The sequence below is a fragment of the Lissotriton helveticus genome, chromosome 8 (genome assembly GCF_964261635.1).
Source record: "Lissotriton helveticus chromosome 8, aLisHel1.1, whole genome shotgun sequence".
NCBI classification, from domain to species: domain Eukaryota; kingdom Metazoa; phylum Chordata; class Amphibia; order Caudata; family Salamandridae; genus Lissotriton; species Lissotriton helveticus.
The window spans coordinates 1,468,533,553-1,468,558,716 of NC_136069.1; the positions used below are offsets into that span (position 1 = coordinate 1,468,533,553).

The 25,164-nt window shown below is 44.2% G+C and overlaps 1 protein-coding gene across 1 annotated transcript in view; it reads left to right on the forward strand.

The window, feature by feature from the left end:
- The first annotated feature begins 603 nt into the window (after window positions 1-603).
- URB1 (URB1 ribosome biogenesis factor) overlaps window positions 604-25,164 on the forward strand; it is a 703,763-nt gene continuing 679,202 nt past the window's right edge. Inside the window, exon 1 of the mRNA XM_078658408.1 lies at window positions 604-1,078. Coding sequence (XP_078514534.1) covers window positions 946-1,078 — 133 coding nt within the window. The 5' untranslated portion in view covers window positions 604-945. The remainder of the gene's footprint in view (window positions 1,079-25,164) is intronic.

Here is a 25,164-nt window from a genome sequence, read left to right on the forward strand (position 1 = left end):
TTTATTCAATAAATGTGCACTTATACTGTCCTGCATGCCGGGTTAAGCTTCTTACTAAGCCCCCCAAAAAAATAGCACCCACATGAAAATATTAGCATTATAGCATAGGTTTATATTGAAGCATGCAAACATTTAAGGAAATCACATACCTTTTTTTTAACTCCCCCATGCTGTCAATCCGAATAGCTAATGACATAGAATTAGTGAACGACAGCATGGGAGTCAATCCAAAGATACACAATTTTCTGTATTTTTCCAAATAAAAAAATTAATACAGTTCGGAAACACAATGATTCTGTCAGTATTTTACGGTAAAAATCAGTAAAAACGGATAACTGGGAGCCTTTTGCATAACAATGCGAACCGTGATAGCATTGCAAAAGTGAAAGTGGAAATGCGTGTCGAGCTAGATGCCATCGAGCTTATTAGCGTGTTATTCAAGCTGTCACTAGAGTCTGCTGTTAAAATCCTCATTCAATATGGCGCCCTTTTTTGAACCTGTTGAAGGGAGTGCTGCCACGAATGTCTTCCGACTAAAGAACGGTAATGTTTCCATCTCTAAGTAAGGGAACTCAGCCCGTTCCAAGATGGCCCCCTTTTGCAAGACTGGTGGCTGTGCCCTGGCGTTAAATCGGTCACTGAGCGAGTGCACGGGCTTCTGAATGGTGCTTTCCGAATGATTTGCTGAGAGCGTCCCACTTGTGAAGCTACGTTCGAGCCATGGACGTATTCTCTGTGTATGATGGACTTGTCTTGTAGTGTTACAACTTGATGGAAACCGGAACCTTTGTTTCCGGGGGGATTGTTGTGTGAGTCGCACTGCTTCCTGTCCAAGCAGCCACATGTGTTAGGACTGGAGAAGGCAACAGTTTTGAATGCTCATTAAGGAATAAAAGTCTACTTTTGTCAGAAAGCGGTGACTATTTGGAACGCCTTGCTGGTGCCATGGCAAAAAAAAGGAAGAGCACAGAGGGAGCTGCGGTGATAGGTTCGGCTAAGAAGGCCAAACCACCCCAGGAAGAATTTACCGGCACTACCTTTAAAACACAGCTCAAGAACACGCAGGATGCGATGAAGGGTGAGTGAGACCTTCTTTCAGAGCTACATTTTAATTTTACCATATACAATACAATATCAGTGCATATGGGCCTGGAGACTTGACTTAGTTCATTTGAAGCTGTGGGAACTTTAAGCCTTTTCAATGCAATGGGGCTCGTATTTGGGAGAGTTAGAACTATTGGTGTTGTAAATGTCAATATCTTTTAAGTATGTGTTTTGGTTTATAGTGCAGCGGCCTTTGGGATCTGTTTAGCGATGCAATATATTTTCCTGGGTGCTGTTCTGCCAGGAATCGAATAGCTATACAGTTACTATACAGTGGGTCATGCAGTTTGAATCAGGAATATATGCTTGCCCCCTGGAAATATTTATGGACACATTGCAAGGCTTTTTAACGCTCAACCAGAAAGGCAAGTTCCTTGATACAAGTGAATTCCTGGTGCAAAGGGAACAGTTGTATTCTTGAAGATGAAATGGGTCTTGGTAAAACAATACAGACAGTTTAATTTCTGAAGTACTTGTTCAATGAACACCAGCTTTATGGGCCTTTCCTTTGGTTGTGCCACTTTCTACTCTTACTTCCTGGCAACGTGAGATTCTGATTTGGGCACCACAGATGAATGCTGTGGTGTATTTAGGAGGCATCAGCAGCAGGAATGTGGTAAGTACCCTCAATCCTTAAGCCTGGCCCTCCATCATCTCCCCAACATAAAACATAGATCGTTTAGGCAACCCATGCATTTATATTTATTTCATTTCCATTTGTGTAAAGTGTAACTGTACCAAAATGCTGTGTGAACAGAGAACTAAGAGAGTCACATAATTCCCTACAGAAAAACATAGGATCTTTAAAACCATAGTGAAAAGTTCTGGTAGGAATACTAACATAAAACATAAGTGTTAAAGAAGCATACATATGGCAAAGAAGAAGAAAGATGTAAAGTAATAGTCAGGAGGGTTTGGAGTGAGGTACAATCTGCAAAAGACTGCTGAATAATGGCTGACGGGAGATGAGGATGTGCTGTGGTAGTGGATTGAAAGAGCAAAATAGGCCTTGACGATAATGAGGCAAGAGAGAGGTGTTTCTTCATACATCTATCATCAATGTTCCCCCGGCCCCTTACATCATAGAAGTTTGGTTTGTGCACTTGAATTATGCATTGCTGATGTTTGAGCTGTGTAAACTGAGTGATTCTCAAACCCATCTTAAGATCAGATGCTTATAACCATATGATATGAATATCACACTACTGAATATGTATTGCATTGTTGTTGAATTTCGATAGGTTTTAATACCCCATATGAGGCACAGATGCAATTTTGTGGATAGGTAGCGCGCTACTCCTGGAAGTGCTTGGGTAGAAGAGTGTCTGAAGGCTAGAGGTTCAAGTGTCATATGGATGCACCAGAGTTGTGCTCTTACTGTTATTGTCACTGCACCTTTGCGTGTAGTGAGGAAATAAGTGTGAAACATAGTTTGTGTAAGCTTATTAATCACTAGTGTATGTATGGAGACAAATGTGTGAAAGGAGCATGCTCTATGCTGTAAGTGTTGTGTTCATGGACTGCCACTGTTTACTGTGTTGTATTGCAGTCTTAAAATACATTTAACTGCATTACCCGGTCTCCATTTTAAATAAGGACCTGTGACGTGTAACTGAAATGTGACACCTATGGCTCCCTCCCGGCTGTATTGGCTACAATAATAATCAAGCATTGGTATTGCCAGTAGGTCTTGCCCTTGGAACCCTATATGTGTTTATCTATGCAGCACATTATCCCCCACTGGGCAAATTTCTGTAATGAATTAGTGTAGGAAGCTGGCTCTGTATATACTATTCCAAAATGAGGTATAGTGTGCACAGAGTCCAATGGAACCCCAAAGGTAGGCAGAGGTAAAAGTAGACAGCACCTTACTCTCTATTTGTGGTAGTGTGGGCGAGCAGTAAGACTTTATCAGAGGATAGTGTTAAGCATTTGTTGTACACACTCACTCAGCAAATGATGTCACGCACTCAAAGACTGAACTCAGACCAATTTTGTTTGTATAAATATATTATTACGTTATTTTATTTCTAGAGCCTAGCCTGTCACAGGTAAGTGAAATAAATGCTTTACAAAATATTATGCAGTGTTTACCAGTGAATGCAAGTTCGAATGCAGTCTGATATACAGGTAAGTCAAGGTATTGAAACTACTGTACAGATTACTTTTTAGATTACTTTTTTAAGTTACTTTTTCTTCTCCGTGTGATATGCCTAGATATTACACTGGGACATTTCCTAGAGAAAAGGTAAGTAAATTAGTTTTGCACAATTGTAAGTTTTCAGGTTTCCATACAAATCAACTCCACACTTCAGAGAAAAACAGTCAATAGGTTCCTATCTAGAGAAATGAAGTTAACAGTTACCAGGTAAGTAATCTGTCTTTGGAGTTGAGTTCCTGGAGTTGGAACAAGGGTTCCCCCAGGGTCAAGTATGCACTCTTGTTATAGCCTCAGCGGCACTGCGGCGGTCGGGCGTAGGGTGCTGAGGACCAATGTTATCCAATGGGGGATAGAGGGCCTCCAGTTGGTGGCTGCTTATGAGCAGGCCACTGGGCTGTGGGAGCAAAGGGGATCCTGTTTAGCACAAAAAGTGCACCCGCAGCGACGGTCTGGGTGCAGAGTGCTGTTTTGGCTTTGGGTGCCCTGTTTGTTGCAATGGGGATTCTCCAGTTTCAGCAGAGACTGCAGGCTCGGTGACGAAGATCTTCTGGAGGTGACCACCAATTGGAGAGGTAAGTTGGGATGCCTGGGGATGCTGGGACACCGTTGGTTGGGCCACCCAAGGCCTTGGGGCTTTGGGTGCAGGGGTTTCTCTTACCAGCTCTGGTCACGGATGGGGGGGGAATCCTCCAGAAAGAGGCTGCAGGCTTCACTGGGAGATTCGAGGCAGGTCAGAGATCACCAGATCTCGGGTCAGAATTGCTGGGGAGGCCTCCTCATGGTGTTGGGCCCCTCGAACTCTGGCCTGGGCGACAGTTGCAGAGTGGTGCAGACTCGCGGTTTAGCCAGAGCCTGTGGATGAACAAATCCGGTGTTCACCGGAGACAATTTTTTTTTCTTTTTTTGGGAAGGCAGGCAGGTCCTCTGGGTTCTTGAGGTTGCTGGCTTCAAAACACCGGAGTTTCACTTCTGCAGGTTCGAGGTGGGGATAGCTGGTAGGGCTGGGGCCAAGTCAGTGGGCGTCCTCCTCTTCTTAGCTTTGGTACAGCTGTTTGATCCTTCTTCTGTTCTTCTTGGTCGTTGCTTGCCTGAGGAGGCATGGTTCAGGGGTGCCGCTAAATACTAGATTTAGGGGCATTACAGGTAAGTAAAAGGTTGGGACCACTAGGTCCCTTCCTTGGGGTGGGTACACCCCCTATTATGCCACCTCCCAGTGGGAGGGGGGGCATATGCCTCTAGTTGGCTGCGTCCCCCCATCTGCAAGATGGCGGGGACTGAGAGTTCTGCTTTACCTCGCCTCCCCCACCTGAGGGGTGGGGTTGGCAAAGGTGGGCACACCTCCCTTCCTCCCTTGGTTTTCCCGCCGGTTCTCCCGCCCAAAGTGGGGGGTCAGAATTTGTGGGAACCAGTTGCTGGAAGCAGCAAAAGGCCTGGGGAAGCTCACACAGGCGGCAAGCCTTTGAAGCTTCCCCTTCGTGGACCCTGCCCAACCTGGGGGAGGAGGCTTGGCACCTCGTCCCAGGATGTGCATTGCTTCAGGCCCCCGAGAGCAGCAGGCTCTAGACCCTGGGGTCCAGAAACATATCTGGTGGTGACAGCTGGGGAGCAGCCACTCAGCCTGGACACTAGTGTTAGGTCATTTTTCAGAGGGCATCTCTAAGATGCCCAATGTGTGCATTTTCCGTTAAATCCCACCCTGGCATCAGTATGGGTTTAATGTGCTGAGACATTTAATACTAAACTTCAGAGTTTTCAGTGAAGCCATTGTTGTACTGTGGTGTTCGTAATGACGAACTCCCAGCACCCTACACTCTTAATGGCATTACTGCACTTACAATGTCTAAGAATTGGCTTAGACACTGTAGAGGTACAGAGCCCATGCACCCGCACCCTCACCACTGGTTTAGGCCACCCAACCAGAGGGGTGGCTGATCTAGGCCAAGGCAGTGGGTTGTAGGCATGACACACAGGGATGTGTGCCATGTTGACTTTTAACTTTGTTCTGCACCAAAACACGTAGCCTGCAAAGGCAGTGTGTGAGTGTAAAGATACAGGGCCTCTAAGGGTGGCACAAGAAGTGCTGTAGCCCTTGGAGACCTTCCCTGGTCACAGTGCCCTGGGTACCTGTGGCACCATTTACCACAGGCTGACCTGTGGCTAGAGAGTGTCAATTGGGTTTGGTCTGCAATGCAGTTTTAGGGAAAGAACATAGGCTCTGGGTACCTGATTGGCAGGAGCCCAGGGCACACTCGGTCAAAGTACATCAGCAGTTCAGCAAAAAGTTGGGGCAACCATTCAGAAAGAGAGCACTTTCTCACAACTAGTGCTCATGTAAAGCCCTTTGATACCTTTTATTTGCGCTATATAAAAATGCAAAAAATTTAAAGGAATGAAAGTAGAAGTGCTTGAAGGTTTTTGAGGTGGGGGAGTGAAAAGATGCACTCTGTAATGTGATTAAATAAAGCATGTTTGTATGTGAGGTCGATCTGGCTGGAGTTGATTGGGGGAGAGGTGACGGAGGACAGAGGGAGTGTAAATGAAAACATGAGCCCTGTGTGGAATGCTTAAAGCAACAAGATTCACAGTCACTTTCCAGCATAAGTAAATACATACCAAAGATAAGCACAATGGCTTTGAAGAACAAAAAAGTTTGAAGTGCGTGGCTCTGCGCACCCTGTTGCTACATACTGACTAATGGGGAGCTGCCATAAAAGAGCAACAACTGCTTTTTAAAGATGCTTCAAATGTTTCAAATTTAGATCACAATCCATGTATATTTTTTTAATTGGTAATAAAGCATCCTGTTATAAAGTTTTGTACTTGTGTTGCAATAAGCAGCTTTTCAAAAAGTATATTGTTATTAAAAGCTTCAAACACATCCCAACTCTACCTCAAGAATAAAAATGCTAAACGGCACAAATCAACTGAACGGAATTTAACAAAATGTATTTTACTTGAAATCTGGATTGTTGGGGGGAGGAGCCAAGATGGCGATCGGAACGGTCGCATAAACGCCTCGCTCCGTGATCCCTTCCTCCCCGCCACCTATCCTGTCTTTAATCCTGTACGGGGCGTTCCGAAATTGGTTACCAAGGAAGAGCCTTCACTTACCGTCTGTTTCCGGGGCTCCGGCGTGCAGTGGTTTCTGCGTTCTGCCCTTGTCGTCCTGCCGGCCTTCCCGGCCCTGACGCCGGGGCCTCGATTGCAGTGTCTGCCCGGAGGTGTTCGGAGTGCCGGCGGTCCGGAACCGGTGGAGAGACCCGATGGTGGGAGCCTGAGAGCCGCGGGCCGGAGACACTGGAGCGGACCCACCCCCGATAGTGGGCCACCCCACATGCCCAATTTCCTGCCGGACCGGAGAGAGAAGCCGCGTTGTCCGGCACCCCTCGGGTGAGACGCCCACTCCTGTTGATTGTCCCGCCTGGGATCCGGTGCGGGGCTCCCCGAGAGTTGTGGGGAGCTCGCCCGTTCTTCTGGTGACTCTCCTTTCTCCGCCGAGCGCCGTCCGCCGCGGATCGGCGGTGTGTCCTGTGGCCTCTGGCACTCATGGTGGACTTGGAGGCGGACGAGACAAGGGCGGCGGGCGATGTGCTCAAGATGGCGGATGGCCCCTCTGAGTGTCTTCCTCCTGGAGACAGGGCCGTTGCTGCATTTGCTCTCCCCGGCCCTCGTTTACTTTGGGCGGCCCCTACACGGAGTGCTGTCTTGCTTGCCCTGGCTGCTCTACGGATCGACCTGTCCTTGCAATGCCGGGACTTGGAGTTGCGGATCGCCGCCATGGTTGCTCCGCCATTTTGTGACGCTGTGTCGTCTCCCCGAGTTGATTTTCTTGAGTCTCCTCCAGCTGCGGTGCTGGGCTCTCCAGATGGGTGTTCGATTCTATGGGACCAAGTGGACTTGATGCCGATGCTGCAGTGTTTCCTACATCCTGATTTCTTTGCTTCGTGCTGGACGGCCCGGATTCTGTGCTTGACCACGTGGATATTTGGTGTACTTTTGCACTCTGACTGCTGCCGAGTTCTCCTGGTTGCTTCTTGGTGGCCGGGACGATGTTCCGCGAAGATTCCACTTGCTTTCCCTGACTGGTATGAGCCCACTATATCGTACTGTTTCTTGGCCATGCCGGGGTCTGGTGGTTCTGCTCTTCATAGAAGTGGACAGGGGTGATCGTGCCCGGGTGCCTGCGGGACTTTCGTTTTGTTGCTGGCATCTCCGGCCCTCATTATTTGGACAGTTTTTGTCTCCATCCTCTGTGTAGGCTTTTCTCAGTATACGCCTTGACCTCGATTATTGTTCTTTTGTTGCTGGTGGGGAGGTGTTCTGTATTTCGGTCGCCGGCTCCTCTCCTCTTTCTTTCCTTTTTTCTCTTCTTCTCTCTTTTTCTCCTTTTCTTTCTCCGTTATTTCTCCTTTTCTCTTTTCTTCTATCTTTCGGGTGATTCTGGGGCGACAGGCACGCTGTTTAGTGGGGTAGGCCATAGCCATTACAGTGATGTAGGGTGGGGGGGGGGTGTTTGTTATTTTAGCTTGTTTTGTTCTATGGTCCCTTTTTGTTTCCTTTCTAGGGGGTGGGCTATGTCCCTTTTTCTTTCTCCTTCGTTTCGCATGTGTCTGCACTTTCTCCTTTTTCGGGGCGGGTGGGCTGTCTATGTGGCGTCCTATTCAGTTGTTTGCTGTGATTTATCCTTGATTTTTGACCCCTTTGATGGGCATAGGATGTCTTTGGGCTTCGCCCTACTATGGTTACCTGATTGCGTGGGGGGCTATATCCCTCCCGTCCCCCCCCTCCTTTTTCTGTCTATGTTGCATGACGCACTGGTAGATATGGCTGCTGCCTCCTCTATAAATCATAAAATGGAACCTTTCTTATCCTGGCGCCTACTGTGTAGCGACTTTATTCACGTCTATACTGTATTCAGTTTGCCATGCACGTTGCTGTCGGTCCTTTTTGGCTCTCCTGCTTTTGCGGCCGGCCCCTGTGGTTGTAGGCCTGCGCTTGTACTGATAGGCATATTTCAATAAAGGTTTTAAAAAAAAAAAAAAAAAAATCTGGATTGTTCAGCTATTTTATCTTACTGCAAACTAGGCTACCGAAACCACTCTTTTTGGAGGGAAGCAGAGGACATGATTTTGTAGCGTGTTTCTGTTGGAAAGGGAACACGTGACAAGGAAAACAAAACCATACCACTTTCCACGGTGAAGGCTTGATTAACTGCAGATGCTCTCAAAGGAGGGCAGTGTCATACATGCAACGATACTTGCATCCTAGTTCAGCCTACCCCACAGAGGCTGACAAGGTGGAAAGTGTTGTTTAAAGCCCCCCCCCCACCCCCCACACACCCACAATAATGTTTTTCGGTACATTTTTTTGGGCACCCAGTGTTATTTGGAGCACTTTACATAAACACCAGTTACATAACACTAAACGCGAGAGTTTCACAATGTCCCTTTAGTATTTTGTACCTCACTGAAAATCCCAACTGAAACAAGTCTAGGACAAGTTAAGCCCTACACATCGCAACAGAACGCACAATCGAAAGAAACCATCAGATGGTAAGTTACCGGGAAAGTAACTTCTAGCTTCTGTCTTGAAAGTTGGAAGCTGGATTCTGCGGTCCGCGTCACAGGAAGCAAAATCAACTCTTAAATGAAACCAAAGCCCCCATAATACTCACGGTTTCGATACGACTGCTCGCCTAGCTCAAAGTTCAAGGATGTTTGTAAAGCACAAAAAACTGAAACAATCAACCAGCAAACGTGAACTACTACAAGGCAACATTTGATTAAAACACATTTCCAGCTTCCTCCTCACATCATTAATGGGGGAAGGGCATAGGGAGGAGGAGTCAGCTGCAGCTCATGAGAGGGAGCGAAGAGCAGCTGTTCAGCCGACAAATAAGCTGCGAGGTGCTGGAGGTGTTCTGGGAACAGCACAGGAGATTAAGTGAAAGACAAAGTAGTGCACTGAAGGAAAACATATGGCCCATAGTGAAAGGATTTATGTGGCAGGGCAGACCAAAAGGAGGGACAGCTTAGTGTATTCACCAATAAAAAGCCAGCATTTCTAAAAGACAGTAACAGGAACCTATGAAAAAGATGGGCGTTTTTGAAGCCCATATCCTAGCTGCAACATGGCTCTACGATACAGCACATACAGGGCAGGGCGTCTAGGCGAGACCTATAAAATGACTTCTAAAGGCCCAGGCTGAAATTATATGTATTTTTGATATGGCCATTACTCGCTATGGTTATCTACCATACATTTCCTGTTAGTTGGCATTTAAGTGTTAGACAAGCATCAGGGAGAATATAAGGGGCAGAGTTGTCACAGACCAACATTTATGAGGATTTGGATTCCGACCAACACTTGTGACGAGGAGTTCCTAAAACAGCAACCAAGGGGAATATTTCAGCATACTATCCCTCATGGGATGGTGTCTTCAGCTCTGAGAAGCACTGAAGAGAACGGGTCTGATACCAACACTCTTGGGGCGCGTTAGTGGGTGTTTAGGGGTGCCTTTGACCAACATTTAAGAGCAGGGGCGTAGCTTAGGCAGTAAGATTCGCAGGGAGTAATTCTCAAATTTCCAGACTAAAAAAACAATGTGCGGCAGGTGAGGTAAAAAAGGAGTATAGCACCCACGAGAGGTCGCAAACCTATGGGTCCTGCTTTCTGACTGCTTTTGAATCGGGCACATGGCGTTTTATCCAAATATACTTTTAGAACATTTGCTACCAAATTACTTGTTAAGTACCAAATTTGTTTCAGAATTTGTTAGTGGGATAACATAAGCCTTCCTGGAGAGAATCAGACTGTATTGCAGCGCATGCTCTGTGCAATAGGGATTGGGATTAAAAAAAATGTCATATTTGCTTTTAGCTCCCAGTCCAGCTCTGCAATAGTAAGCATAAAAATACAAGGAGAGGAGTTGTGTTCTTTTGACTTGCTGTCCCATTTCACACTCCACCTCCAAGAAAAATCATGAAAGAGAGCCATTGATATTTACATTGCAATCCTACATCCCACAATATATTGACATTGTGGGCCTAGTTCACATTGCCAGATCTAAGACCGAAAATATATCTCTGTCAAGTATTCCCGAAGAAAACCTGGCGTTTACTACTGTTTGATTACCCATCACAATGTCATGCAAATATACATTAAGAAACCCGGTGTAAGGAGTGTGAAGTAGGAAAATCAACCACAATTTGCCTTTGGGTATTATAGAAAATGCAAAGAGATCAGGTCTTTGCCAAGGAACATATACATAATCACCTCCTTGCACTTCTCGCAAAAGAAACTCAGTCACAACTATTTCTTTTTTCAGACTCATTTGTTTTTTTTCTTTCTCTACTTCCATCCTCTAATTTTGTATTTTGCAATCCCTATTTGTTTCTGTACATCTGTAGATCCATCAATTCCTTAGTACATTTCTCTAACTCTCTTATCTGTGATCATAGAGACCATAAACTCATTTAATTAATCTCATCTTCAGTCATATCCATTCTATACTTTTTGTGCAAAGGTCAATAATATACTTTTACGCCATCTCAAGAAATTTCTCATATGCATCATATGCAGGCTTATCTATTTCCTTACTCCTGCAATTTGAATTCACCCACTTTATAGACAATTCATCTTTCTATAGCAATAGTAACTTGTAAAATGTCTTCATATTCTGTGTTTAGCTGGTAAATATTAATCGTCACATGCTGGATCTTCTGGTTGCACTGCAGTAGCAGCAGAAATAGTAATACTTTTGTCAACATTGGTTACAGTAGCTTTTACAAGCACAGTGATACAACTAGCAGGCTCCGCCTCACTGGGCCCTGGTCCTTCATTCCCAGGTGTTGTCGGAACGTCTGTCAGTGTATGATACCTGTGCTAGATGCAACACAATCTCCCGCTCAACGAGTCTTGTTCTCCGATGGTCTTCATTGTATGGAGAAGGTCTTATATCAATAAGGCATCTTGAAATTTGTCCTCCTCATCTTAGTTGTTCTCTATATTTTTCTTTTCTATTTTAATTTTGACAGTCCCATTATCTTTTTTTTTTCTGTTTGTTGATATCACTCACTATTGCAGGAAACACCTCCACACCCAACATCGTATCCTCTTTGCATGCCCTTTTCTGCATGCTTCATCTCAATTCTAGCCAATGGCTCACTGCCTTTTTAACCTCTCTTCTCCTTCATTTACATTCCCTTTCGAATGCAAACAGTCACCTTCTTTCAGTGCCTCAAGCTGTCCATGTCTTAGTTGTGGCTTTCTCTCAAGCATACACCATCTCAAATTATCAAGCCTTCTCACACTGAAGGTACACTCTAAAAGAAATTGTATGTTCTTGCCATCCTAAGTAAACTCATTGCATTCTCTTAACCACCTGCACATATGAAGACCCTAATTTGACATCATTTCATTGGCAGAATAATCGTCTGGAAGATTTTTTTCTCTCCTTCCATAACAGAAACGTAATGATTTTTCAATGTAGAACCTGTTTTGCCCAAACTGACTCCAAACAGACCATGCAAAATTACACAATTACACTAAACCAACGGCAGCGTGGCTAGTGTAAAGGTCAACCAATCACAGTACAAATTACAACGGCAACTTACCAGTGACCAGGTGACTCATTGTAACATCTTCACCGATCACAGTAGAGCTTTGTGGTGACAGGCCAACCAACTGCAATGCTGCTGTCCATGACTATGGCAATTAGCCAATCACAGCACAACTCGGTGTGACACAATGCTGTGCTCCCGAAAACCACAAAAAACAAACAAGTTCAAAACAGATAATCTTGTCTGATTCACCTACCTAAAGTAAGAAAGGACGGGTAAATCAGTTTTACTTAGGGAAGGAATAATACCTTTCGGCATGATCAGTTACACTAAGGCAAACTTCTGACCAGCAGCAACACTTCCCCACCAGTGCATCTATTTTGGTGTGCAAAGAAATGAACAATCGAACTTAGAACACACTCACAACTAGTCCTTTATTAACACCGAGAAATATCATACAATGGTGTGAATGTGTGTCTGTCTGGTGCCTCACAATTACACATCACCACTTTGTATCCATTTTCAATAAATATGAGTATCTCTAGATCTTGGACTTGGACGAATCATTTTAGCAAAGCTCCATCAATAACCCAAAATGTCAACCATGATATCCAAATGACCAGCTAAACCCAGCTCACAAATGTGATAAAAACATTAAAATCACAGTAACCAGTCACCTAAATACCCACAAATGAAAATCGCAAAGTCAAAAAGCTCACATGCAGTGTAATTCATACCGAGCGCACTCAAACTACAAATCCTACAATGTGCTAAAAAAAAAACAAAATCCACCACAATACATTTAGCTCTGTTGATACTCTCCTTCGCTCACGAACAGTTCAGGAACACAGCAAAAATTCAAATTTAGCAACTAGCCAGATTTTTTGATGTTAAAATATTTTGGAGTGCCTATCTTTGGGGTGCCTGCATTCTTCACTAAAACTGTTGGAGCCTGTGGAGGATCGGGGACGGTGTTGAACCTCAAGCATGTATGAGGCAATGTGCCCCTAAATGGCACCCAAACACGAGCATTAACTTTGGACTTCATAGAAATATATCCTCTAGAGTAAATAGTAAAAATGTTAACATTGAAGGTTTATTAAATAATCTGAGGTGCAATACATCAGGCAAAAATAATTGCTAGTTAAAATTCATAATTGGGTATTTAGCAAAAGACTCAATTACAAGCAGCAGGAGAATGACAAGAGGTCTAGGCAAAAATATTCTAAGCCCAAAGGATGAGAGAAACCTACAACCTGTCTAGATTTGGGACAAACCAGACAGGCTCATCTCTAAAATATCCCACATTTTATAGGAAAATTCTCAGTAGAAGTAATTGGAAATAGCACAGTCAACATAAAGTGAGCAAAGTTAAATGAATCACAATACAAAATGATACGTCGCCATACCCCAATTGAATATTAATGGGCCCTATTCTGACCTAATGTCATTGGATGCGCCAGTTCAAATCTAGTTGCATAAAATAATGTTAATCTTATAAATGAGTGGCCTACAGTATTACTGGCAGGAAGACCCTTGAATGTTGCAAAAGGCTTCCTCCTTGAATGCTGCAAAAAAATTCCTTCATAGGTCTTCGAGAATAGCATGTCAGTTTAGAGCATTATGTGGTGCCTATTTTAGTTACGCATGATGTCTGAATAAGAAATCAAAACCCACGTCATGGCTTCGTTGTTATGGATTTTAGACGTATTTGGGTCCTAGTTGAGTCGGGCACAGGAAAATGCACTTGTCAAGTGCAGTGGTTTTGTTTTAGTGCAGAAATCTTAAGCACACATTTTTGCTAAATCAGAATCTGCGCTCACACCTCTGATATAGCTGGTAGCATCACTGTTTCACTCACTTGCTCCTCTGGGGTACAGGAACTTGTTGCGTGAGTTTCTCCGATCACCCCTGGCTCTCCACTCAATCGTAACTCCCCCTTAGATTCTGTCATTTATTACAGCTATATTTCCATCCCTGACCTTTTTTAACCCACTGCTTCAAAAACTGCTTTGGATCCCAATGATTATTCCAGTTACAGACCTATCTCTGTTTTCTTTCAATGCAAAAGTCACTGAGAGCTTAGTCCATGGTCCGCTTTCAGTATTGATCAAATCTCACCATATACTTAATTTATAAATCTGACTTTTTGCCCCACCTTTGGTACCAAATGAATTCCTACTACTGTAATGGATGAAATCCACATGAAGATTGACAAAGGTGATTAAGCGGCCTTGACCTTGCTGGGTCTTTCTTCTAAAAAAACTTGCGTAAGTTAGTGTGAAAGACCGGACACTCAAATGACTTGCATCTTTTGTTAGCAGTCAATCACAGGCAGTTAATGCTCACCTGTGGTGTATGTCATGAGTCCTACACACCTGAACATCTATGTGGTATGCTGGTGACCCCTCATCTTATTCTTAAACTAGATAGTGACGAGAATAGATTGCAACAGTATTTTAAAAACTGTATGCAACAGTATTTTAATGATGGATACTAATGCCTTTTGCCTCAAAATGTCCAAGACAGGTTCTGGTTTTTTGCATGCATCAGCTTGATGCCAGAGGAATTGGGATCTATTTCTGGTCCAGCTACGGCCGTGTGTAATTATGCTTTATTTTTTACTCTGATCATTCTTTTGATTCTCACGTTCCTAAACTGTCTTCCAGCCGCTTTATGCAGTTGAATGTTTCCTTTTTTTACTCTCACCATTTCAAAGTGTTATCCAGTCTCTTATCGTAAACAGACTTGTTTATTACAGTTCTGTTTTCTGTGCTCTTCTTCCTACTTTACTGGATCGCTTGCAAGTTATCCAAAACTCTGCTATCCATATTCTACAATCTCTCACCACATTAGGGATTTGCATAGGTTACACTTATAATGTATGTTTCAATATCTTTGCTTCTGTTACAATGCCATCCCTCATATTGTCCCTTCTTATCTCAAAAATATGTACTCCCTTTTATCATCCTTTTAGAACTCTAATCTCAGTCTTTGCTTTGCTTTGATGGGCAGTGGGGCTTTTCTGTACACTACTGCTAAAGCTTGGAATGCTTTGTCACTTACACTTGGATTAGCTCCTTCTTTGATGTCATTTTGTAAACTCCAAACACTTCTCTGTTTTCCCTTAAGTAATTCTGTGTTGGCTCTGGATCTCAGTTCAAGGCTGCATAGTTCCCTAGTATCAGTTGGGCTTAATACATTTATAAGTCAATAAGTCACTCATTCTCCAGATTTACTTTCAAAATGCCTCACTAAGTGTCTGTTAGATTGTAAATCTATCCTTTTTGTAATACACTGTTTCATTTTGCATGAACAAAGTGCAGCAAATATATAAAAAAGAAACCACATACTGACAACTCCCCCTCCCCAGTCCAACATATTTCTGCACATTACAGCCCCTCCCTTGCATATGTTCCGATAGATATGGTACCTCTTCACCATTGTTAATTCACCCTTCTGGGTGCTTACTCTCAACATTACAAATATTCGGGTGGTCTGTTGTTTGCAGGGTCAGTCAACCTAGCCCACATTTCTGCCCATTCAGCAAGGTCCTCCGCAGTAAATCTAACCTTAAATGCAGGCTAGATATGTATGTACAGTTAATTAGCCTCTCAAGCATTCTTTTTGACCTGCTGGCTTCTTGTCGTTGGGAAAAGATAACCTTCCTGCTGTTCAATTTAAGTGTGGGCCTAATGGTTCACTCGCATTCCTGTTATTGTAACGTCCACTTTTCAACGTCTGTGTCAGCCACCGGTGTTGGCATCACTGAAACTGGTAATGTTTTCCGAAGACCGGAGCCTCTCTCAAGGTAAGCCTTAGAATCCTTTGGCAGCACTTTTTAAGAAGAACTATTCTGGGCTTAAATATTTGACGGTTCCTCTGGATTCGGGGATGAATATCATCTCATGGACTTCATCTCTCCTAGCTTGACTCCCCTTGGAACCTATTGCACCACTTTCTCCTGAGAAGCAGTCGAGCATTGAGCTTAATCTGATTCTAGAGTATTTCCATTAGAAAACTATGCACAGCATCCATACCACTTAGAACATGTGGGACCTCATTATGAGGGGGGCTTGGTAATCCTGATAGGGCTGGCAACAGAAACTACTGGTCCCATCAAGATTGCAAGATGTGGTGTTTGACACAGGCTTCAGCTGCTGCAAGTAGCCAAAAATCTCCCGATGAAATACTGGGCGAAACAATCTGGAATCAATGTACAACTGTATTCCTCCATGTCATACCCCAAAAACATTTGAAGGGGGCTAGTATTTCCATCTGGGGCATCAGAGTTGTTGATGCTCTCTTTATTAATAACTCTGGAGCGGTGAATGGAGTGTGGGGTGAAGTGAGAATATCAAGTAGTAACTCGCCAGACTATGAATGAGGCCTAACCCAGAAGAAATATTTTTCACCTGAAGTGTAACACACATTAAGGTAAAAATGTGACCTTTACACCGTGTAAAGAGCAACCATCTCAGTTGTTCCATACAGTTCCCAGAAACAAATGGCCCAGCTATACATCCAACAAGATGCTTCCATAGATGATCCAGTCTACTTGTGAAAACCTTCATTTCTTACTTAGTGGTGTAACTAGCTGTGCCTATGAAGTCTAGACTCTATTATTCATGTTCTTTAGCCGCTTCTTTACTCACCTCTTCATCCAACTGTAGTGGATCACCCAAAATGGTGGACACTCCTCACCCTTCTGGAGGTTTTCTGAGAGCCAGTTGTGCAGACACCCCTAGGGATCTTGCTCTTCCCTTTCCTTGGGGACGCCAAACACATGTAGCTTGGAGGCCTTTTAGTTATAGTTCAAGTTTTCAGTTGATCAGCCGCTTTTGTTACACATGATTTCCAGACAGTTTTGGTGTGTTTCTATTCTATATGCCTTTGTATGATATTTATTTTCCTTGGTGCTTTGATTGCTTACCATTTGTCAGAATCAGTTTTTAATACTGCCTTTTACAGTTTATTAGTCCGCCATGAGTTCTGTATATTTCCACCAATACCAATATGCTAGGAGAAGCAGAGTAAGGGAAATGCTCTTGTTTCTAGGAAGAGTTCCTGTCAACTACTGGCTGTTTGATTATCTCAGTTTCTTATCCCTTAAATATTTGTTTGGGCCCCACCAACTACTTTCTGAGCTGCCGTTTCCTCTGGACAGCCTCTAATGTCTCCGGGTTACTAGGCAGGACCTCTGAGCCCCATTAATAGGTTCAGAACTGGTATTTCAGCGGCCATTCTCCTCATGACCCCTAATACCTTCTTTGGTATTTGGTGTCTGCGTTGGCTGTGCTTAACGCTTATTTGCGGACTTCAAAATGGCTACTGTCAGCCTCCAATTGCTTGTGCTCAAATCTTCCTCATCCTTTCCCTATGGTGCTTTATCTTGAAAGGATTACTGTAGCCTCTGGTCTCTCCGATAGGGGCCCAGGCTGTGAAGTGTCCCCGTTCCTTTACTCCAGCATACTCTGGACAGAGTTAAGAAGGAATAAAACATTTTTACCTATGTAATTTGGCAAAAAAGATATTCCCTGAAACAGATCACTCACCCTGGTGACCATCGTACCTGGGTCCCACACCCACTCACCTCACCAGAAACCTCTGTATAATCCTTGATGACAAGCTCTTGATGAACAAACAGGTCAATGCCGTGGTCACATCCTCCGAATGCTTTGCAAAATCTTCAAATGGCTCTTGACGCACTGAAGGCGCACGGTCTCTCAGGCCCTCATCACCAGCAGACTCGACTACAAGAATGCACTCTACATTGGCATCTCCAAACAACTCGCACAAAGACTCCAAACCACCCAGAAACATTGCCGCCATACTCGTCCTAGACGTCCCCAGAAGCGTTCACATCACTCCCTACCTCACTGGCATGCACTGGGTACCGCTCAGAAATGCTGCAGTTTCAAGCTTCTGATCCACGACTACAAAGCCCTCCACAGCGCAGGACCATCCTACCTCAATGACCAACTCCAACTTTACCAACCCTACAGACAGCTTCACTCCACCTCTCTATTCCTCTCAAGAATCCCCGGCAACTGCAGAAGCAAGACAAGAGGATGCACTTTCGCCTTCATTGCTGCAAAAGCTGGAAGTAACTTCCTCTGCACCTCTGGACTGTCACTTCACTCTTTACATCCTCAAGAAGCTGAAGACCTGGCTGTTCAACTAACCGCACCGCCAGAACTATGCTCCTGCTCTAGCGCCTGAATACCCTCACGGATGATAAGCTGGTCCATACAAATCCTCATAACATAACAAGTCGGGTGACCTAGCCATACGTAGTAGAACTTCAAGTTTTAATGCACACATGCTCCTTCGAGTTCGGCCAGCACTGCAACTGTCCCTTGTATTTGGATTTGAGTTATGGAATCTGTAGTTAATCACTTTAAAGTTGAGAGAGAAATTTGCTGATTACGAGCCTGCTTTTGTACTATTGGTAAAAGGAATTTTGAACCTATGCAACTATTTTGATTTCTCTCAGCCATAGTGACATGAAATGTTTCTATGTGCAGCTTTACTGAAGATAAAATCAATGGAGGGACTGAATAAATAACCATTTATTTATAAAAGCCTAAACGACTCAAATGCAATGTATTGTAGTACTTAAACATTTTACTAGAAAAGGTGTTATGATTCGTCATCCTGATTATGATAAAGCACTAGGTTAATCTTTTTTACAGTTTATTATAAACAATAAAATATTTAGCTCTTACTTAGAGCAGGATGTCTCTTTCTTGACTGGGTGTTCAGAAGGGCTGTCTGCAAGTCTTTTTTCTGCTTGTAATATCTTACTTGTGTACTTTTTGAGATCTGCGTTTGTTGTTTCTTTTTCTTTATTCAGTGTTATTAATTTAGGTACTGTTGTACTGCAGGGATAGTGAAGGGCTGGCCTGAACCAACCTGGTCCGTGTTGTGGGGCTCCAACGCCCCTTTTTGTATACAGCTCTGCTACCTTACAAAGCCAAGGATTAAACTACCCTGCACAGCATTGTTGGACATTTTGATTGTCCAGCCGTTATTATTTTTTTAAAGTTTATTTATTGGTATTTGTTATGCAAATTGTTCATACTGCATGTTCCCTTAGCATTTTAACTGTGCACATCATAACTATAACAACGCAAACAACAGGTACGGTTGATATAATTTCCCTATGTCTGCCACTTTCAGCCCCGCCAACAGTCCCATAACAGTTTGGTAAGGAACCACTAGCTCATTGGTATCGACATTTATTACATATTTTGTACATTTTGCACTTAATTCACACTTCCGGGAAACATCGCTCTGGGTCCCTTTAGGCACATGCGCACCATCAGGGGGCCTGTGCCTGAATTACCCTTCTTGCCTGTGCCACCATCTCTGGGGGTGTAGTGTCTTGTTGTGTGTTGGGCTTGCACATTTCTTTGTTGTGGGATTCTAGTCTGCTCAGCCACCCCATGAAGGGTCCCCAAATGTATTTAGGCCTGGAAGCCATGGGCATGAGTTCCCAGTATGTCGACAGTTGCTCCTGGCAATATGTGACACTCTTAATCCAAGAATTTATAGAAGGATTGTGTCACTCCGCCCCCCCCCCCTCCCAGTGTTTAGCAATCTTGCACTTGGCTAGTAAGAGCAGTATCACTGTTAGTCTCTTCTCATCCAGAGGGATCTCCTTAACGTACGCCAGTAGGCCCAGCAGCGGTGTACAGTTTGTGTCCATATCTGTGATCTCACTTGTTATAGTAAATACTCTGCTCCAAAGTCAACCACCTGGGGGCAGTGCCGTGCAATATGCATGAATGTTGCATCAGGTGCCCGGCATCTCCAGCATCGCCCATCAGGCCAAAGGCTCATCTTCTGGAGCTGCACAGGGATCCTGTACAGTTGGTGCAAGAATTTAAAGTGTCGTAAACGCAGTCTACAGTTAGGGGAGAGTGATTCTTGCTGGCAGCAACAGTATTGCCACCGTGCCTCGGTGAGTGAATTTTCCAGCGCGGCGTTCCTAAGCTCTATCGCTCTGGTTTCTCCACTGGATAGTCATGCTGCATGGAGGGGTATAATCAGGTTATTAGCTTATGCGATAAGTCATTGGTTAGTATGTGTTCTAGCGGGGCTAATGTAGGAGGTGAGCCTGGAAACATGTCATGCAGTTCTCTGCATTTGTCTTTTAAATGGTAATAGAGCAGTGCATCTAGTAAACTAGAGGGGCCACCGTTAGCCTCCTTTGGGGGGATGGGGAGGGGGGGGGGGCAGAAACACATCGCCAGGATAAAGGTCTGCGATTGTAGTGAGCACCATCTTCCCTGCCCTATGTATATCGCCCAAGTCTTGCAGCATAGGGAAACTCTGGTGCCCAAGCCTTGCAGCATAGGGAAACTCTGGTTCCTGGTCAGTGGGATCGCAGGGGCAAAGAGTACTGTGTGTGCTGCCCGTTTCCTCATTCGACCCCAAGCCTGACTCAGGGCCTCAGCTGTGTCAATTTCGTTGCGCGGAGCTTTGTATTCCTTATATAGTGCCGTGAGTAGCAGCAAAGGGCGAACGTTGTTCGTTTCAATAGTGACGTGTGGTTGGAATGGCACCGGATAGAGCCAATGATCTAAGAATTGAGCCTGTGCACAGTAGGCATACAGTTTAAAATCATGGGCCCCAAGTCCGCCCTGGCTCAGTGGCAACGTCAAGATTTCCCAGGTTATTATAGGCTGCCTGCCCGCCCGGATCAAGGAGATCATGTTGGATCTAAGCCTCCCGAAGAAGGCTTCAGTTAGTGGTATGGGCAAGTTGACAAACAAGTTGAGGAACTTGGGCAATACTATCATCTTCGCGATTGCAATTCGCCCAGCTAATGAAATAGGCAGTTTAGTCCATATAGGAATTTTTTCCTCTAGCCAGGACATGGTGCATCCGTAGTTCGAATGCCATACCTCCTTCATGTCCCTGCTGATCCAAACGCCCAAGTATTTAACCGGGCCATCTGCCCATTCCACCGGAAAGGCCGGTGTGAATGTTGGTATGCCCTCTGTGAGTGGCAATATTACCGATTTTGTCCAGTTTACCCAGACCCTCGAGTGACCACCAAATGACACCAATTCATGCATCAAGGGGTTCAGATTCTCAGCGGGGTTACACAAATGCAGCGTGATGTCGTCCGCTTGAATGGAGACCACTAGGCCCCTTTGTTCGGAAGCAGATTCCCCTATGAGCATGATGTTGCCTGATTTTCGTGGCTAGTTGGTTTGTTGCAGTGGCAAATAGCATGGGCGATAGAGGACACCCCTGCCTCGTGCCCCTGGATATTTTGATCTGTCTTGCCCCCACGCCATTCACTCTAAGATGCGCTGTGGGGTGAGTGTAAAGCAACTGTATCTGGTGCATGAATTGCATGCTAAAACCAATGCTGGCAAGCAGCCTGAATAGAAAGTGCCATTCCAGAGTGTCGAACGCCTTAGTGGCATCCAGTTGTGTTTTTGGGTGCAGGTAGTGTAGGAGTGTGCATATGGTATGAAGATTATGTGATATGGATCTACCGGGGACAAACCTAGACTGATCCTGGCGTATTATCTCTGGTAGGAGTGGTTGCAGATGTGTAGCAAGCATTTTGGCATCAATTTTGTCGTCTACATTTATTAATGATAGCGGGCGTTAGGAGTCGCAGTTATTCACTGGTTTGCCTGGCTTGGAATTGTGATAATCAGAGCCTAAAGCATAGTGGGGTGAGAGTGCCTGTTTCTAAGGCTTCTTCATATACCTTGAGTAAGTGTGGTGCTAGTAAGGAAGCATACGTTTTGTAGAATGCAGTTGAGACCATCTGACCCGGGGGCTTTGTCGCTTGGCATGCTCTGAATGGTATGCACAATATCTTCTGCTGTTAGCGGGACATCTATGTATTCCTCTGCGCTTCGTCTAACCAGATTAGTTCTATATTGTCCAGCCATTATTAGAGGGTGGCAAGGAGCTGCATAGATGCACTGCACCTACACCTGCACCTATTTGGGCTTTCACCTTTCCCCACTGAATATTGTGACAAGATGGGAAGTTATTGTGCCTTAAGTAGATTGCATAAAGTGTTTTATATTTACACTCCGAGCTGCAAAGCTGTTACAGCTCAGTAATGTTTTTTTATTGCTTATTCACATATGCATTACCTTACACTTAAACAGATGTTGGGAAATACAATCTAAAAGCAACCTGAAAAGGGGTCAGGTCACTGTGTGGTGCTGTGAGCTTCACGTCAACGTAGTTATGAATCACTCACGGTTTTCGTCACTGATCAAAATGGGTAATTCTGCAGTTCGTGCAAATCTGCATTAGATGAACTCTGCAAACTACTGTTGCCGGTATCTAAAGTGTTCCTTCCTAGAAGAGCGAAATCTAGAATGGTCCTGGAGTTTGAGGAGTGATCACTGCTTGCTTAGTTTCTTGGGGGGATGTTTGCTGGCACTCTGGCATTTTCCTTCTTGTACTGGATTTGATGCGCACAATTGTATCCATTTGCTCAATCCCATCTTGCATTCTAACATAGGAATTTGCTCCTGTTGCTTCTTATTGTCTGATCCTTGATTCTTCAGTTGTGAGGTACTGCACTGAGTAGGGCACCCCTTTTAAAAACTGTACTAAAGTGACAAAAAGACAACCAAAATTAAACAGATAAGTGTGTAGAGGGTGGTTAATAATTTTCCCAAGTGTTTTTCTGACTCTTTAGCTCGTTTCAGAGTTTTTAGCAAGGGATTTTAGTGTGTGATGGTATTCCAAGTTGGTTTGGTTGGGCTGTGATGAGCAGGAGGTAAAAAATGTATTGGGGCAGTCTGCAATCAAGGAGATTCTGAGCATCCGCTCCCAGCCTCCCTTTTCACGCCAGTTGCAGATTAAGCGATTGGACTGGTTCTCAGGGTCTCCTGAATAGGCTTCCCTCCTCCCCTTAAGTTTTAGGTTAGCTGATCTTTTTAGCTAGGTATTCTTTTGCTGGCAGGGATTAGTGCTTGTTCCCAGGCTCTTATTGGTTCCCACAGCTAGGATGTCTGTTTGGTGCAGGACTTTGGCACCTCGTGATTACCACTGTATGTTTTTTTACCTTTAGGGCTTAGGGTTTGGGCTCCAGTAGGATTTCTATGGGTTTTAGAACTTGGGATGTAACGATTTTAGGTCACCTTCTCACTAGAGTTATTTTCACTAGAGGTTTAGAGCTTTCAGCTAAAGGATGTTATGCTCCCTATTAGTCTAGTGTCAGAAACTCTGCCCAAAACCCACACACAAAAAGCAGGTATATCTCCTCCACATACAAGGTAAGATTATCGCTTACTAATGCAGTAAATCCCATTCCTTTTTCCACTCATAACATCACATCTCGCTCTGATTTCTCATCATCATATTTTTTAACCGATTTATCAATACTTGCATAATACCTATCCCACATCTTTCTCCATCTTTCCACATTCTCATGTATGTACATCATCGCATACATACCCTCTCTCCTCTCACACTCCAACCCCCACTTGCTGCTGCAATCCCTGTGGCCTGCCTCACTCACTTCGCACTCACCTACACCTGCTTCCAACACTAATACATAACTACCTTCCATCACCTCCACTTCCCATCCTACTATTTCGATTTGCCCAACTCTATTCTCATTCCCTGCTATCCCTTCCTATCCTCTTTTACTCCAGTCTCGCTCCCAACACAGCATGCTGATTTCACCCCTAGACACCCAGAATCCCTAACATCTATTTAACCTATCCTAAAAGACCACAGCTCCCTGTCCTATCTCATCGAACCTCTCCCTCCACTTACCACTGACACATACAATACTGCCTCTACTCTTAATATGCTTTCATCCCCAAACACAATTTTCCACCACAAACACATTCCACACATATATTACCTCACAAAAATAAACCTCTTCTAATACTAAACCAACCTTGCTGCCAAAAAAGATCAGACCTTCCCACCCTCACCTCTCAAAAACCCCATCCTCACAATCTCCTTCTTCATCCTGAATCACTCTGTGCAACTTAACACTATGCCAAACCAGCTGCCCACAATTGTCATAAATTGCAGACTTTTAGAACAGTAAAACTAGGCCTCTACGCTTCCCCCACCATCCCTTACTTATTCAGCTTCTACTTTCAACAAACAAACGAGAAAGCCAAAACACCAATCATTCAAACGTTGCATCAGCGATACTAAAGCACAACAGAACTTAACTCTGTTTTACTGTCTCACCAAAACCTAATCCTACACCAATTTCACAATCTGACTCCTGCTCTCTCTCCCCTATAACAACTGCAACATGTCTCCAATACACCTACTTGTAAAGGATAGTGAAGGTGAAGAATGCCTCAATCCCAGCTCCATTGCGATAGCAGCACTTCATACCTCCTCAATTTCCCAGAAACACAAAGAACACATTTTAACAAATAGGAACCACAAATCCACAAAGAGCACCATAGATTGACCAAAAAAAACACACATTCCCTTTGGTCGACAAAAGAAAACTACTACATCTAAATTGTTTGCATATGTATGACTTCAATGAGCAAAAATAAATACATCATCTTTGATCTACTGATGGACACAGAACCAGACCTAATATTTATTGCTCAAACCTGGTTAGGAAAAGATATGTGTAGGAGAGTAGGGTCTGCTTTCCTATGGTCACCCCAATTTTTGCTTCTTGCTTCACTGATTTTCGACTTAATATGGCTGTGGACCTGCTAATCAGACCCACAGCCCTGCTGTTCTCTCTCTAAATTCACACCATGTACTTTAGGTACATCACCAATTGGGAATTGGGTCACTCTTATGAGTCCCTGTACAGTGTACCATAGTTACCCAGGGCATAGGTGCACCCAAGGCCTACCAGGGGCTGCAGCATATCTTTTGCCACCCCTGGCTGGCCATCCAAACTGACACAACTGGCTGATCACTCAGCTGGGGCAAGGTTGTGTAATCACCCCTTGCTTAGGAATAGTATTTCTATATCTAACCTTATATCTAGACACATATACACCTATAAGTCACTCCTATGGCAGGCCTTAACAATCCTGAAGGCAGAGTGCTTGCTTTTATGTGAGATGAGGCTCTAGCATGAGCTGAGCCTGTCTGCAGCTTTCGGAACCATGTCCTTATAGCTGTTCTAGGATATTGCCATACCATATACTCTTAAGTGCCTTATAATCCTCGCGGTTGAATGCTAACTTTAGTTTGGCTTTATCAAAACACGTCGTGTAAGGTGTCCTATGCTTTGGAATACTACCCCCTCGCCAGTTCTGGCGACAGGGGTAGCATTCCACCCTTCTAGAGGGAGAAGACATGTTCCTACTAATCCCGGTTAAAGTTAACCAGAGCCTCAGC